The 17,531-nt window shown below is 43.8% G+C and overlaps 1 protein-coding gene across 2 annotated transcripts in view; it reads right to left on the reverse strand.

Annotated features, from left to right (window-relative positions):
* The window catches only part of LOC133498950 (cAMP-specific 3',5'-cyclic phosphodiesterase 4D-like), a 235,066-nt gene that overhangs the window by 200,647 nt on the left and 16,888 nt on the right, over nucleotides 1-17,531 (reverse strand). For both annotated transcript variants that reach the window (XM_061816319.1, XM_061816317.1), the window contains exon 2: nucleotides 13,742-13,846. In XM_061816319.1, the coding sequence (XP_061672303.1) occupies nucleotides 13,742-13,786 (45 nt within the window). In that variant the 5' untranslated portion in view covers nucleotides 13,787-13,846. The remainder of the gene's footprint in view (nucleotides 1-13,741; nucleotides 13,847-17,531) is intronic.

Raw genomic sequence — 17,531 nt, forward strand, 5'->3', positions numbered from 1 at the left:
GAATGTCTACTGTTTTTTTTTAACTATTCGGTTTGCTTTGGTTAATGTTTCTAAAGGTTTTAGACCGAGTACCTAAAAAAAGCTCTATAGGTACTACCATGAAAACAGCAGTATTCAGAATCAGCTTTATTTGTCAAGTGTGTAAAATCACACAAGGAATTTGTCTCTGGTAATCGGTGCCGCCCTGATATAACATTCAGAAAAAGAACAAACAAAACAATTAGAGCAAAGAACAAGAGACATGAAGTTAATAGGAACAATTAACAGATGTGCAAGATGCCGAGTCTTCTTCATTTAGAGCAGTTAAGAGTGCATCAACGCCCCCCCCCACGTTATGTTAAGGTTGTACAGAGTGCGCTTACCCGCTCGCGGTTCCCTTTATAGTCCAGCGCAAAGGGAACAGTTTAAAGTGACGAGTCGTGCCATAGACTACAGTATATATAACTAATACTAATACTGATTGGAGCAGCAGGATGTGAGGGTGTGTCCCAAAAACAGCACGAGGCAGGAAATAGTAGGTTGGCTGATCAAGAATTTCATGACTTAATTAACAGAGGGAAAAAAATGTTTGAATGCCTGCTAGTTTTGATTTGCATTGATCGGTGGCGTCTCCCCCAATGGAAAGAGCTGGTGGCCAGGATGTGGAGGGTGCGAGAGGATCCTGCCCGCTCTGGACCTAGTTCAAGTGGCGTGCAAGTCTTCAGTAGTGGGTAGAGCGGTGCCGACAATCAGTTCAGCGGTTTTGATTGTCCGTTGTAGTCGGATTGTCTTCTTTTTTGTGGTGGGCCCAAACCAGACTGTGATGAAGGTACACAGTACTGATTGGATGACCGCCGTGTAGAACTGTCTCAGCAGCTCTTGTGACAGGCCGTGCTCCGTCAGAAGCTGCAAGAAGTAGATCATTTGCTGGGCTTTTTCTGAGGATAGAGTTGATGTTCGTCTCCCACTTCAGATCTTGTGAGATTGTAATTCCCAAGAACTCGAAGGTCTCGGCAGTTGACACAAGACCGTTGGACAGTGTCAGGGGCAGCTGTGGCGAAGGATGCCTCCGGAAGTCCGTAATCATCTCTACGGTCTTTAGAGTGTTCAACACCAGGTTGTGTTGAGCACACCAAAGCTCCAATCTTGCCACTTTCTGTCGATACGCAGACTCGTCGCCGTCTTTGATGGGGCCGATGACTGCGGTGTCATCTGCGAATTTCAGCAGTTTGACAGTCTTGTGCCTGGAGGTGCAGTCGTTTGTTGAGAGTGAGAAGAGCAGAGGGGGGAAGACGCAACCTTGAGGTGCCCCGGTGCTCACCTCACCTGCGCCTCACGAAATTGTAGATCCACTGGGAGATGGCAGGTGAGATGCTGAGCTGGAGAAGTTTTAATAAACCGCAGTGTTGATCAAAAACAAGAAGTTTCTCTCCTAAAATGTACATTTAATTTTATTATATTTCATATTAAGTATAACACTTTCCACACTTAGATCAACAACACTGTGCTTATATAGGAAAAACATAAAGCAATACACAATGATTCAAAAAATATATTGCACGTAAAAGTTTCAACAAAATTGAACCTGAACATCGACACAGCTCAGAACTAATTGAAACAAGTCACGCCCACATTTTAAAAACGTTAAAGAGCAAACTGCGCACAGGTTTGAATGTGAGTGTGAACGTTTGTTTGTCGAGAGGTTCCCTGATTGGCTGATTGTCCCCACAGTCCAGTGGTTGGGTTAATGTTGAAATAAGATTCAAACAATATAGAGTATTCATAAACGGAAGGACATCAGCATTTGTTGCTGTTTGGAATGTCTCAGATTGGCGATCCATTTTGCTGATTATCCCATCTGCACCATCTGCTCAGAGCCTCGCAGTCTTGCCGGAATCCAAGAGGCCCCCTTCCCCGATTTCTTCTCTGGGCTTTCTGACTGTGAGCTCGCCGAAGGGGCCGCCATAGATTTGAGAATTCGTCACCATCCCACGGAGCCACGGGGGTAATCCGAGCACAGGATTCCGAAAAAAAAGCCAAACTTTTCATCGGCGGCGCCATCGTCCATTTCCACGCCATGAATTTAGCAATCGACGCTATCAGAGAGTGAATCTTAAATGAATTCTGAGGCGAGGGAAAAAGTGATCTGGAAAGAAGTGAAAGAGGGGGAAGGACAGAGGAGATGAATGAGAAAGATTGCAATTGGCGAAGTGCTCAGTCACCATCTTGGAAGAAAAAAAAAAAAAAAAGAGTTCCCTTTTCCGATGTTGTTGAAATGCACTGGGGGCAAACTTTTGTTGACAATTTTCTGTCTTGTTGCGTCCAAGGAAAAGGCTTGGGATTCTGTGCGCTAAATGTTCTATGACCGTTCCACATTCTTCCATAATCATAGTGGTGGAAGTAAAAAATACCGTACGTTGATACTGTACTTGAGACGATTTGTCAGGTCTGTGTGTACTTGACTTGACCATTTGTGTTTCTGACAACTTTTACTTCTGCTTACTTTTGATGTCTTAATTTGTCAAGATAGGCTTGATGCATTTTTTTTTTTTTTTACTTCCATGAATGACAACAAAACCGCAGTTCAGATCTTGATTTCTCCAATAGTGCTTTGTGGAAAATGTGTTTTCTTGCATCAGCCAAAAACAAAACAAAAAAAACCCCACCAAATTCAAAGAAAACCTCCCATCTTAAAGCCCAAGTGTCATCCCTATAAGCATTCTAAAATAAATATTGTAATGACAAATACATAACATTATTCACTTCAATCTCTATACGAAAAAATAAATATGAGCGGAGAGCGCGTCATCCATGCGCAAAGTTGCGGAAGTCTCATTGGACCTCCAAGTTGTCGCCATATTGGCTGCATCTTCTGTCCGTGACATCACACTGGGACGCTGTGCCACCTACTATAGGAGACGAGCACGCCCCTTCCGACACGGAAGCACTTTTCGAAGAAGTGACCGGGGCAATATTACCCTATCGTTGCGAGCCATATTTAGATGATATGCGGATCACGGCTAAACCACATGCAGCCAAACCACCTCCCCGTCTGATCCACTTCCGCGGCAGAGATGGGCCACTGCAGCCCAGCGTCGCGACGAGCCACCCCGGCCGAAGCCGTGCTGACAAGGCCGGCAGCGATCCACAAGGTCTGCGGAGGCCATCCTTCCGCGGCTACTACACGGAAGCCGTCGTGCACATCGACACATTTACCAAATCTGACTTATGTACGCGGATCTTTTGTTATGAGAGGATTACCTTTCCCCCTCAATTATTGTTGTTTTTAGTAGCTGTCTACACACCTACCTGTCATTTGGAACCCACGAAGCTCTCGTCCTTTTCACCCATGCAATCCATTTTTCACGACAAACCGGGTCTTTTGGAAAAGTATGAAGATTGAATCCATCCCCCCGAGTGTTCGAACAATATCCAGCAATACAACGAGCCGGCATTTTGGCTAACACGAAGAAACAACGGGCTACCGTCCAGCAGGTAAAACTAGTAGAAACAAACGAGTCCACTTGAGGGCGGGACTGTCCTTTACATCACTTCCTACTTCTTCTCGAAAACAAATCCCTCGAGAGGATTTTCATGGCGGGAGTTACCAGAAGCCATATACGTCAAAATCATGTTTTGTGGTGAAAAATAGCATGGGTCCATTCCGGCTGCAGTTTTTTCATGAATAACATACTAAAAATCATGCATTTCATGACAGTGGACCTTCAAGTGTATTATATCAGTTATTATCATTACCTATTCTAGCATTTTTTTGTCATATTTTGTTTTACTCATGCAGTTCCCATTATTCTGCCTCACTACAAGCGAGTTAATGAGAAAAAAAAATGGCAATATTATACTTGACAGTTCGACCTTCAAGTATAGAGTGCGAGGGACTTTTGCCACATTTATACATTTGCACGTGCACACACACACACGCGCGTGGGCTTGCCGCTGGAGCAAAAGGAGAGTTTAATCTCCTCCACCCTGGAATTTACAGCCAGGCTGTTTATGTCGTCAAAAAGTACGGTCATACAGTTCCATAATTAGTCGGCAGGTGCGTCATCCGCAAACGGAGCGCATCGCTCTTCCCCACTTAGGACAAATAAATGCCTCATCTTTTCCAGCAGGGGAAAAAAAAACAACTAATGAGCTCAGTTTATAGACTGGGTTGATGACACACACACAAAAAAAATTATATATATATATATATATATGGTTGCTTGATAATTAAAGAGTGGAGTCCAACCGCATGTTGTAATGAGTATATTATTAAAGATGTTTTTTAATGATGATTAGACTTCTGGTAGATGTTCACATGTGATCACGCCACAGTGGGTCTTTTTTTTTTTTCATCGTTAAGCACTAGTTTAGAGTAATTTATTAGGGTTAATATTAGTCCCAAAAATGTCTTTCAGCCTAATCGATGCCCCTGTTCGATAAATGCCCGCAGGCCAACGCATGATGAAATATTGTATTAGATTGTACTGTGCAGTGTATGACCCTGAAGTCTGATGATCTTTCACAGCTTTGTCTTAACAGAATATGTTTATTAAACTTCTTTTTTTTGTTTGTTTTGTGTTGTCTGAAAACAAGTTTGGTCAGAATTGAAAGCGGCCGTGGTTACGATGTGTTTTTCTAGAACATGAAGACAGGGGCTGTTAGAGAGGAGGTTGCACGAGATAGGCTTGGATGGAAAAAGATGACACGCTGTGCTGACCCCTAATGGGACAAGCCGAAAGAAAAAGAAGGTCAGCTGTCAAATGACAAGACACTTTTGACCATCAGATGTCCAAGTTGGTGAGGAAGAACGAACGAGTACCCGTGCATTGCATTGTGTAATGTTGTCAGGGGCGTGGCCAAGCCACTGCCATGGGCGGTGCTTCCTGTGGGGGGGCGTGGCCAATCCACCGCCCTGGGCGGTACCACTACTGACACCCGTCACACAGCCAAGTTACATTTTGGTCACTGATTGGCCAGGCATATAAGTTGTGAATGTGTTATCGAGATTTGCCAGTTTGTTGCGTTTGCATTACTGCATCTTGAAATACTCCGCTACCATGCATAAGTTTGCAAGTTTACTGAAGAGCATTCCCTAACCCTCTTTAGTATGATTACGTCTTGTCCATGTTTCTAAGTTTGCCTCGTAGTCATCGGACCTTGCGCTCGTTCTTGGATCTTGCCTGTTGCCTAGCGTTTTTGTGCTTCCACCTGTTTTGGACAGCCTATTTGCGTTCGACCTTTTTCTGGAATAAAACCAATCCTAATATCATGCCCTCGTCTCGGAGTCCTGCGTTTGGGTCCACAGCCGAGCCGCTTGCTAGTGACAAATGTAAGGAATAGAGAGATACACAAATGGCAAATAATTCATCGCAAGATTATGTGGGAATGGCGTACTGGCACATTCAGACCATATGCCTGACAAACCACATTATGAGTTGTCCATCCATCATGAACAGAGAGCTGGAGCGTTTTGGGGGAGCAGCGTAGGGCAAAAAATGCAGCACGTTTTCTGTAATATGGTACCAAAAGTCTTTGTCACGGGACAGAAATGAAGAGAAAGAAAGAACATCCCGCTTGAATTTTTATTCCATCTTCACGCAGCGAGGCTGAAATGGGAAGGAAATCCACTGTGTCAGCCATGAATTGAAAGCTGCTAAACTTTGACCCCGATGGCACGGCGGCATCATTGCGCCCTGAAATCTCCACAACGACCTTCCCGAGAACAGTTCACACGTCGCTCTTCATACATCGAGCCGACGTTCTCGCCGAGCATGCTGCCAAACACCTGCGAGATTAATCACACTTTAAATGCGCTCAACGGGCTGTGAAATGAGAGTGATGGGTGGCTGGCGATGTTTTTTTTTTTTTTGGTTGTTTTTTTTTTAGACTAGCTTTAAATAATAAATAAATAGCGGGCCTGCTTACCTCAACACGACGCCAGGACTTGCTTAGTCAGGCGAGCAGACGAACAGAGGCAATCGAGTATTTTGGGACCAGATTGCTAAAACAAATTTGTTTTGGCAAGTTTAAAAGAAGGCACAAAAACAATCTCACCCGCCGCATGAAGCCGGCTACTAATTTATGTAATTCTTTCAAATATGCAGCGGATTGCTGACCGCCCTCATGAATAAAGGAACAGGTAGTAGAGTCACAAAAAGAAGTTCGGGGAAAGAGTAGTGGAAGCGAGACTCAGGACAGAAGTAAGTATCTGTGAGCAACAGTATGGTTTGCAAGATGTGGCGTAGGTGTGTCAGAAGAATTTAAAGTGGAGGAGGGATTGCATCAGGGATCCAGGCTGAGCCCCTTCCTGTTTGCGGTAGTAATAGATAGGCTAACAGGTGAGGTTAGACTGGAATTTCCTTGGACTATGATGCTCGCAGATGATATTGTCATCTGCGGTGAAAGCAGGGAGCAGGCGGAGGAACGTTTACAAAGATGGAGGCCTGCACTGGAAAGGAGAGGAATGAAGAAAGTAATAAGAAGAAAGTAAAACAGAGTATATGTGCATGAATGTTAGTGGCGGAGGATGAAGTGTGAAGTTCCAGGGAGAAGGGATAATCAGGGAGGACGACTTCAAATACTTGGGGTCAACAATACAGAGCAATGGCGAGTGTGGTAAGGAAGTGAAGAAACGGGTCCAAGCGGGGTGGAACAGTTGGCGGCAGGTGTCTGGTGTTCTACGTGACAGAAGAGTCTCCGCTAGGATGAAAGGCAAGGTTGGAACAGCTGGCGGGAGGTGTCTGGTGTTCTTTGTGACAAGAGTCTCCGCTAGGATGAAGGGCAAAGTTTAGAAAACAGTGGTGAGGCCCGCCATGATGTACGGATTGGAGACGGTGGCACTGAAGAGACAACAGGAAGCAGAAATGAAGATGCTGAGGTTCTCGCTTGGTGTGAACAGGTTGGATAGGATTAGAAATGAGCTCATTTGAGGCACAGCCAAAGTTGGATGTTTTGGAGACAAGGTTCGAGAGAGCCGACTTCCATGGTTTGGACGTGTCCAGAGGCGAGAGAGTCTGAGGATGGAGCTGCCAGGCAAAAGAGCGAGAGAGAAGAAGACCAAAGAAAAGGTTGATGGATGTTGTGAGGGAGGACATGAGGACAGTGGCTGTTAGAGAGGAAGATGCATGAGATAGGCTTAGATGGAAGAACGTGACACTTACAAGTAGTAGGCAGTACACAAAAACAAATCAAAAGACCTTTCGAATCGCTGATCAAGTGGAAACGGGGAGCAGTTACAGTGGCTCTTTATAACGGAGCAAAACGTTCTGGTGAATTTCCGAAATTCCTCCAATTCATTACAGCCTCCACTCGTCACGATGCGAGTCATCAAATAAACGCCTCCTTCAATTATGTTCGTGGTAGCCGAGGAAAATAAATACTAATTGTGGTCTAAGTCAGCGAGTCGATAGCGAGGAATCGATTGTTGAAGCATCTCGAAGCAACTGCAGTCGCGCAAGCTGAACTTTGTGGTGACCTCCGGGGCAAACAACGAGACATGGGAACATGAGTTTGAAATTTCAAAAAGAGATTCTACCACGAAAAATAAATTGGAAGCTAAGGATGCAGTCAAAAAAAAAAAAAAATGACAATAATGAGAAAAAAAAAAAAATTTGCCCTAAAGGCAAAAAAAATGGATTTTCCTGTTCCAAGGTTTGAATCCCAATTAGGAACAACTCATTTCAGTCAGCCATTAGTCCTTAAAATTAAACAACGTGCTAAAAAATATGACAGACTGATTCAGCGTGTTGAGTCATTAACGAGAAAAACGGACTTAATGAATTGCTTCATGGCCATGAATCTCGGTGATTAAAGAGTAAACAAAAGTAAATATCGAAATATATCAGCGGCAGGCTTTGAAAACATACACTTAAATGACATTACTGTTCGCGACAACCTTCATAATTTGCCGTGTGGCTTACTGGAAACAATCAAATACTGTACCCATGCTTTGAATTGAGCTTTTCCATTAATAAATCTCAAATTGGGGCAAAGCTAATTGGGGAAATACTTATAGATATTTTAACACATTTGTCAACAAAAAAAATGACAAAATTAAACTACAAATTACTTGTTCAAAAATAATATTCATTTTCTGAAAGAGTTTTTTACTCTACATATACTATACATATAACTTTGCATCAGTCAGCGTTTTAAGAAAGGAGGGGCGGGGGTGCAAAATTGTCCCTCAATGGATTTCCCTCTTGTGATGTTGACTTGTGGGGAATGAATTACACCTTCTGCTACCCAAATACTGTAGTATGTTTCGCTTAGACACAAGTACCGTCATTTTCGGCCTATAAGATGCAACTTTTTTCCACAGGCTTTCAACCCTGCGGCTTATGCGGTGATGCGACTAAGTTGTGCTTTTTTTTTTTTTTTCTAACGGTTGCAAGGGGTCACTCGAGTGGAAAAGGTAAGAATGTGACCGGTGGAATACATGTGCCGAGGAAGTGACTTTTGCCGGTATGTTTTTTTTGGGGGGTTGTTTTTTTAACAGGCCCTGGTAGCGCCGCACTAGCGGTTTCTGCTGGGTTACTGCCACGGCTCAGTGATTTAGGTATGGTTTTTTTCAACCTGTTAGTGCTGTGAAACCATGTTGGTACTGTCTAGCTGCCATGGCTGTTTTTTTTGTTTGTTTTTTTTCACCGGAATGTTTTTTTTTTTCGTTTGTTTGAACAGCCCTGTTCTGCTACCGTGTTGTTGCTATGTTAAGCTAAGCTAAGGTATTAAACTTTGAAAACGCTTTCTGATTACCGTCTTTCTTTGTAAATATCTCGTGTTTCAATGTGGGCTCTTGCGACTTTTACACGGCTGCTGCTTATGTATGTACCCATATGGTATTTCCTTAAAAATGTACTGGGTGAGGCTTATAAGCAGGTGCGCTCTGTCGGCCGGAAATTACGGTACACAATATCGACATAATCAAATCATACTTGGGTTCGTCCCGAGTCACGAGCACTCTTCACACTTTTGTCGTTGCCAGCACGAAGACGCGCTACCTGTCGAGGAGCCGTCATGAATCATCCACCTTTTCAATCCATTGTTCCATATGATGACAGTTTATTTCCTGCAGCTGTTACTTTTCCATTTCTCTGATGATGTTGTCCTTCACTGATGCAGCTCAATCTAATTTCCCGGCTCTGCTCATTTAATATCGTGTCACCCACTTTTCCTCTCGTGTGCCTCCCGGGCTTCACCTGCACGTACTTGATTTTTTTTCTTTTTTTTTAATTATGATAATTTATTGCGGTTTCATTTCACTTAACAAATTAAAGTCCTCATTTTTGTCCGTTACCAGGCATGAAATGAAATCCCTGTCCGTCATCTATGTCTGGTCACCTGGCTCCGAGCCCACTCTCAGCGGCGAGCCGCTTTTGCTTTTGGCCCATTCTCTCGGCGCGTTCGCAGCGGTTACGGTTGCATCTGTGTTGCCGTGGCGACGCTGATAAGGTGACTCATGACTATTCATCAAAAGCGGCGCCTGATTGGACGGGTCACCCCCAAGAGTGTCGTGAGCGGGGCCGCGCTGATGAACGCGTTCCCTGCGCTATCTCCGTAGGGGCTGGCGAGCGGCCTTCGCTTTTGCGTCCCAAACTCGCCATTGCCGCCTTTTAATTACTTGTCCTCTTGATGTGGACGCCTTTCTTTTCTCCACCTTTACCCGATAGCTTCACCCAGCTTGACTGATGATGATATCAAGTAATTAACCAGGGCTGACCTTGCAAAATTTATTGCCTGTAACCCTCTTGTTTACCTCTAATCAGACCATCTGTCCAATATCCTTTAATCGCAGCCACTGGATTCCGTTAAGGATCTGTTTGCGTTCAAAATTTTGAACACTTGCCGGGTTTTTAAAAAAACATGCCTGGAACAGGACCGTGAAAAAACAACTAACTAATTGGATACAAAACAAAAGGATTAAATTAAAAACAAAAATACCTGCCAGTGACTATATCTCCAACCCCATCTAGTAGAGCTCGGGCACGTGACGTCAACATTTTCACGGCGCCATATCGCCGGTCAAAAAGAGCTGCTCGACAGTGCGGTGGACATTGAACCGGAGCAGAATATTTACAATACCCGAGACTTTTTGTGCTGTTGGTTGTTACAACAGACGAGACAGATATTCAAGGAGATCATTTTATAGAATACCAGCTGAAAAGACCGGAAGAGATCGATGAATTTCGGCAATTAAACGTGATGGATGGTGCCCACCCAAATACACACGACTGTGTAGCGATCGATTCATTTCAGGTAGGAATTATTATTCTCAATCTCAAATTCCCAATAAGTATTTATAATGCCAAGTTAGCTCATTCGAAAACAATGCGTTAAAAAAAAAAAAAAAAAAAAACAGGGATTCGTCTCAAAGTACACGGAAGCGTGTTGCGGACACACGTTAAACTTCGGTAAACCTCTCCCCGACACTTTTTTTTTTAATATGCATTGTTCTCAAATGAGTCCAATGCGTATTTAAAATAAGAAAATAAACCGTCGGTCACACAGTAGGTTAACGTGTGGCCGGAACACGCTTCATGTACGGAGGAGCCATTGTCATTTTTTCCCCCAATCATATTAATTAAAACCAGGGGTCATTTATTGAAATATTGGTATTTGTATTGAAAAAATCTCAGTGGCTCCATCACCATGTAGGATTTATTCTTGGTTGAGAACAGATCCAGCAACAAAGTATTTGTATGCGTCCAGACTTTTCTACGCTTTCAAATTCTTCCATGTAAATCTCGACGACTTACTCACCAGATCCATGTGTAGATCCAGTTGTCCAAGACCAGTGGAAGTGGGTTAACGGTCCAATTTCTTATCGGCGAAAACATCACGTTAAACATTAAATATGGGTACTCTATGGCAAGTGTCTCATTTTTCCCCGTACCTTTGTTTATCACCGTCTAAATGTTTAACGGTATCGGACAAAACTCTGGGCGTCATGCTATAAAACATATTTTCGTGCCGTCTCCAACTGACTTAGCATTGAAGAATGCTTTGCTTGATCGTCAATATGGCCAGTCACGTGACTTCGGTGACGTAGGTGCACAAGCTCGATAGGGGCTCTGGATTTTCACCCAACTGAGCTCATCACGTCATGCCCAGAGATACAGGTAGTTGGTGTGGGGGGGGGTCACTTATTATGTAACAGCATATCTGTAGGATGGGTCGCTAGCAGACACATTTTCGGTAATAGGAAAATGAATAAAAAAAAGTTATGAGGCACTCAATATACAAGCAATTATAAGGTACATTTTCCATTAAACGTCCCTTTTGAATGTATAAGCATGCCACAGAGGGTTGTCATTGCCTTATTTGCCTGTAATCACATATTAACACGCATGGATGCTTGTGCAGTTGGGACCGAAGTGCTCGCAGATTAACGTCCTTTTCCAAGGTCAGAGTCAAGCCTCCCCCCCCCCCCCCCAGATGAATCGGCAACCTTTACAGCACTGCTTGGCTGTGATAAATATATTCACACTTCCACCAGCCAATTTTTTTTATTTTGCTTTTATTTCCAGGTACCTACATCTTGTATTAGATACAAAGATGAGAAGTTTTATGACTTTCATGCCTTTCCCTAGCTTTCAACTCTTTATGGAGGGCGGTTACGGCCTTCAGCCATAGGTAGTTAGGCAAGTAAAATACATGCTCCATAGTGTTTGAGTCTGGAGAATGACTTGACCTTCAGCCTCTTCCTCCTCTGTTGGTTCGGCAATGTGTTTTTGGATCATTACGTTACTGCGTGCTGAAGGATCTCCCACTCCGTTTGCTTGCGTCTTTCTTGAAACTGTTGAACAAAATGTTTCTGTCGACTTCTGAGTTTCATTTTGCTGCTACCTTCCTGTTACCCATCAATGAAGATTAGTGGGGGAAAGGGGGGCCTTGACAACCTCAGCATTTCTGGGATCGTGACAATGTTTTTCGTTTTGTTTGTTTTCTGAACCTTTAGCTATTACGTTCGTAAAGGTTAATCTTTGTGTCATCAGTCCATAAAACTTTCAATTGTTGAGACTAATGTATACTTTTTGTAAACTCCAGCCTAGCCTTCCTAACTTTATAACCGTGGAAAGCACTTTTCTTCAAACGTACGGGACATCGGGTCGTTGGCAGGCCAGTGGAGGTTCTGTATCGACCCTCCCGAGTGTTTGGGGACCACCTCCGGGGCTCCTATCAGTTGGACGTGCCTAGAAAACTCACATTTTAGGAGGTACTCTCATCGGGGGCCTGAACTCCCTCAGTTAAATCCTCCATGCAAATCAGTTGCACGCAGTTTTCCTCCAGTCAAGACTGAAACTGGATTTAGATGATTTCTCGTTTAGTAAAATTACTTTAGAAATCCAAGCAACCAAATAAAACATGTCTTAGAACACTTTGTTAACAACACCTATCTCTACTTGAGATACCACCGGAACTGTCCCTCAAAAGAGGCACTGCACATACCACATTATACCTTGACTCCTCCATTTTGTATTGGAAGTAAGATACGTGTTTTAGTGACCCACAGTGCCAACAACCTTGAACTGTGAATGTTTTGAGCAGATTATTGACAAAGGAATATTTTTGCTCAACCCAGTTTGCTTGATGTGTGTATGTCAAAATACAGTTAGCAACAAACTGAGCAGTATCTATACGTTGCAATGCATCGTTACATACTGAGAATAAAAGCTTAGCAATATTGGTCTGTCAGTGAGAGCAAACGGAAGCGTTTCATGCGCTTCAAAATACGAAAATATTGTCATGGCTCTAAAAACAGATCTGACCCTGTCTAATAAAAAGTGATTGGTTGATTCCGAACACGGCCGCATTCCAGTTGAAGAGGGGTGTGTACAGTTCTACAACCACATTATATGAGTTCCTATCTTCCCATCGTGAAAATACATATTTTTTTTACTGTTCAACTGAGTTGTACAGATTATTGCTGACATTATTGGTGGAGATTTTTTTTCAATTATTTACTATGGGCTAATGTTTTAATATAAAAATATGGCATTTGAAGAGGGGTGTGCAGACTTTTAATAGCCACCGAACAAACACAGTCGATCACCACAACCCGATGATAAATATTGTCATTTTTACATTTCGGTCTCATCCTTCCACATGATTCATATGTTGAAGTCATGTGACAGGCAAACAGCAACAATGGAGAATGTTTCAACATCAACAACATCTTCCAATTATATTTATCATTTTATATTTTTATCATTTTGGGCTTTTTTTTCCCTCCTTCTCACACGCATCATCTGTGCAAGCCAATGCATTTTCCCCTCTCATGTCAGCCAGTTTAGGAGACTTCCATCTCGCGGTCAACAGCTATTGAGAAAAAAAATCGAATGTCTTATTCATGCTTGATAGGCAAAGCCCAGAACCGTCCACGGCGGGTCAGCGCAAGCTGCATCTCCGGTGAAACACGGCAGCGCCGACCGACCCGGCTGCGCGCTGAGGACTTCCAGGAAATGTCTTTTAAATCTAGACGGCCAGGAGTGAGTGATGGATAGCTCGCACACAACTCTGTGACATCATCTGAGTAGGAAATATCAGGTTTTTGGGACGATTTTCTGCAAAGCGACTTCACAACATCGAGCGGCCAATGAACACAACCATGTATCGATTGGAAAATCTTGGTTCGAAACCTCTGAACTATGAATATTGTCCCGTGTATAATCGCCTCCCAAAAGATCATTTCCATAATAATTAGTGATGCAAAAAGTGGGATTGAAATAAAGAAATGTGAATAAGGTGCATTTTTACTCACGCTGTCCCGCCAGGTGTCGTCAAGGGACAGGTCATTTTTTTGCATGGTGTGCGCAACCCCCAAAAACAAGGCGGGGCTCACTTACACGGCAAACCAGGAAGGGTGCTGGCAAAGAAGAAGAAAAAAAAAAAAATGAACATCATTTTTGTGCTGACCAAGACGCTTGAGAAAAACCTCGACTCGCATCTGTACATCAACAATTGAAAACCACATTAAGATTTTTCGGTTGATCCATGGAGCTGTGATCTCCTTGACAACCGAGTGTGTGTACTGTGTATAATGCATGTGATGGGTGTGGGGGGGTGCAGTGGGGAGGGGGGGTCATAGAGGGATGCACCGCCCTATTAGAATGCATTAGGCTGTAAAAGGTAAAGGTCAGTGAATTAACAGCCAGCGTTACACAACCCCGCTTTGTTTACTTGGCCTAATAACCCTCAGCCTCCCTCTCTTTTCATTGTCTTTCTTTTTCCTGACATGACTGGACCAAATGTCCCCGCATCGGGGGTGGGGAACGGCGCGTGCAAAAGTCCAAAGAACCGAAAGCGGAAAAGACGAATGTAATAGCGCCGCGGCTTGATCGAAGTGCGCCCACGCGGTCTATTTGCGGCTCGGCGTTCCGATCACGTTTCCCCTCGTTGCTATCAACACGTCGGCAGGCGAGCGTCCCCTCGATAAAGTCGGACACGTAGAGGCCTTCCCCAATCGTCCCTTCATCCAACGAGCAAATAATAGCAGACCCCTCCTCGCTTGCCATTTGCAACATGAGACATATGCAGGGATGCGGGTGGGGGGGGGGGCTCTTGACCCTGTTATCAAACTGTGACGTGCTACCAATGAGCAAGAACATCCAACCATCCGTTTTCTTAGCTGCTTATCCTCATAAGGGTCACGGGGAGTGCTGGAGCCTATATCCCAGCTGTCAACGGCCAGGAGGCGGGGTACACCCTGAACGGGTTGCCAGCCAATCACAGGCCACATAGAGACAAACAGCCTGTTACCAAACTGCGACGTGCTACCAATGAGCAAGACCATCCATCCATCCATCCATCCATTTTCTTAGCTGCTTATCCTCATAAGGGTCCCGGGAGTGCTGCAGCCTATCCCAGCTGTCAACAGGCAGGAGGCGGGGTACACCCTGAACTGGTTGCCAGCCAAATCGCAGGGCATATAGACACTAACAGCCTGTTACCAAACTGCGACGTGCTACCAATGAGCAACACCATCCATCCATCCATCCATCCATCCATTTTCAACAAAAGTGCTCTCTTTGAGCCATTTCTAATGGACCCATTTAATATACCATCCATCCATCCATTTTCTGAGCCGCTTACCCTCATAAGGGTCGCAGGAGTGCTGGAGCCTATCCCAGCTGTCAACAGGCAGGGGGCGGGGCACACCCTGAACTGGTTGCCAGCCAATCGCAGGGCACATTGAGACAAAGAGCCACACTCACAATCACACCTAGGAGCAATTTAGAGTCTCCAATTAATGTTGTATGTTTTGGGGATGTGCAAGGAAATGCGTGCCCACCCGGAGAAAACCCACGCAAGCACGGGCAGAACATGCAAACTCCACACAGGTGGGGCCGGGTTTGAACGTGGGAGCTCAGAACTGTGAGGCCAACACTTTCCAGCTGATCCACCGTCCCGCCCTGAGCAAGACCTTCTCTTACAAATAGACGCCAACTGACAGCCCAACCAGGTAATTGCCGCTGAGTTGAGAACGGATGTACGCAATCTGGAGGAACTGCTTATCACGCAAGCGATGTAGGGCAAAACAGCGGCGACCGTGTACTCGAAAGGGTTAAATTGTTTTGTAAGAAAAAGCCCCTTTCTCACAAAGGACGTGGGACAAAATGTCATAAAAAGACTTCCACAACAACAACCTTCTAATTGCAATCTTGTGAAAATAAAGTCATAATATTATGGCAATAAAGTCAATATCAAAAGAGAACAAAAAACAAACGTCGATATCAAATAAGAGAATGAAGTCGTATGGGGGTGTGTCGCAGCGTTAAAAGACAATAATAAACTCAGAGTTAGGAGAACAATGCCAAAATATGACGGCGATAAGATTAAACTTTATTGTCACTGGCAAAGAAAGGGAGATGCAAATGCCATTTTATTAAGAGAAAAATGTCAGAATGTGAAAGGAATAATGTAATATAGTAGTTTATTAACTTTATTAGTACGAGAATGAAGTTGTTGTCATTAGGAGGCGCAAATGGCGGCGTATCTTGATTTTTGTGCCAGCAGAAAAAAATGAAAAAAAAAGAAGCCCTTAACGTAGTAAATGTGCACTTTTCAAAGCTTTATTAGGCTCATAATGTGATAGCTGGCCAGTAACGTAATAAACAAAAAATAAGAAGAATGCTACATTTAAGTTCCAGGACTTTGGATTTACAAACATATATTTACTTTTATTTTGCAAGTCGATTGTACGCGGTCTAATGGTCATTCTTTGTGCTTCAGCTCAGTTGACATTTACCGACGTTTATGGCGGTTGTGCTTATATTTTGCGACTGCACTGCCTCATCGATAGACCCGTTTTGAAATATTTTACCCCTCACTCATCAATAAATAAGGCAACCTATACGTTCCTCAATTCCTCCGAGTTTGTCCAGACTTGGTTCGGAAAACGGGAGCTAATCCCTCCCGATCGGCCAACGCCACTTTTCTTGGGAGCCCGAGGCGCAGCGTGTCAATGCCGAGGGATGCTAATGAACGTCGTCTCCTGCCAGCGCTGACATTTTGCATCTGTCGGGGACTTTGCCCGACCATACTTGCATAATAAGTCACTCACAAAAATAACTTGGCAGTTCACCTTTTTCTCTAGGTCGAAGGTGAGCTTCAAACCCTTCAAAAAGTGATGGATGCGTGTTTAAAAAGCCGTTTACACTTCATTTTTGGTTAACGCAGCTCCGATGAAACACATTTAGGCAGGATCTTACAGTTCTGTATTGTCATAACATCCAAATATAGTCTTCATATTGACATGGAAGATTAAAACAATAGTATTCTGTCATAAAGGTATCTGGCTGCACAATTAATTTTTGTCCTGAGATAATCCGAAATAGCAGTATCACGTACAAAAAATAGTGCCAAATATGATCCGGAGCACCTGTCAAAGTGTCCTTAAAGAGGAAGTCCGGTCGTTGAATTAACTATGGATTCGATAGGTCATGTCATATGTACTGTATTTTGAAAAATTGAGGTTAATCCGATATCATTTAATGACGTTTTGAGAAGATTTTTATCGGTAATTCCGAATTTTCATTGGGCGCCGCCATTTTGGCGAGTCACGTGACCCACGTACGCGGATTCGACCTATTACGTCGGCCACCGAATAGTCAGACTCCGCGTCATTCCCGTCCGAAGAACCGAAAATTCTACATTATTTACAGCCACGGGTTCAAATCTGGATGGAAGTATTCCTCCGTCTTCCCGATCAACCGATATTACCATTTTTCTTCATCAGATGAGGATAAATCTGAGAAATCAGCGCTGCTCATAATAGTGTCACAACGTAAGCGAGCCTTTGTTTGCGCACGTAGGTTAGGTGACTTGCCAAAATGGCGGCGCCCATGAAAATTCGGAATTGCCGATGGAAATCTTCTCAAAACACCGTTAAATGATATCGGATTAACCCTCAAATTTTCAAGGTACCGTACATATGACGTGACCTATCCGATCCATTGTTAATTCAACGACCGGACTGACCCTTTAAGCAAGATGACTGAACCCGAAGTTGCTTCAACAGTATCGTCGCGAGAATAATGTTTAAGTGCGTT

The sequence above is a fragment of the Syngnathoides biaculeatus genome, chromosome 4, assembly GCF_019802595.1.
Source record: "Syngnathoides biaculeatus isolate LvHL_M chromosome 4, ASM1980259v1, whole genome shotgun sequence".
In the NCBI taxonomy this organism is placed as follows: Eukaryota; Metazoa; Chordata; class Actinopteri; order Syngnathiformes; family Syngnathidae; genus Syngnathoides; species Syngnathoides biaculeatus.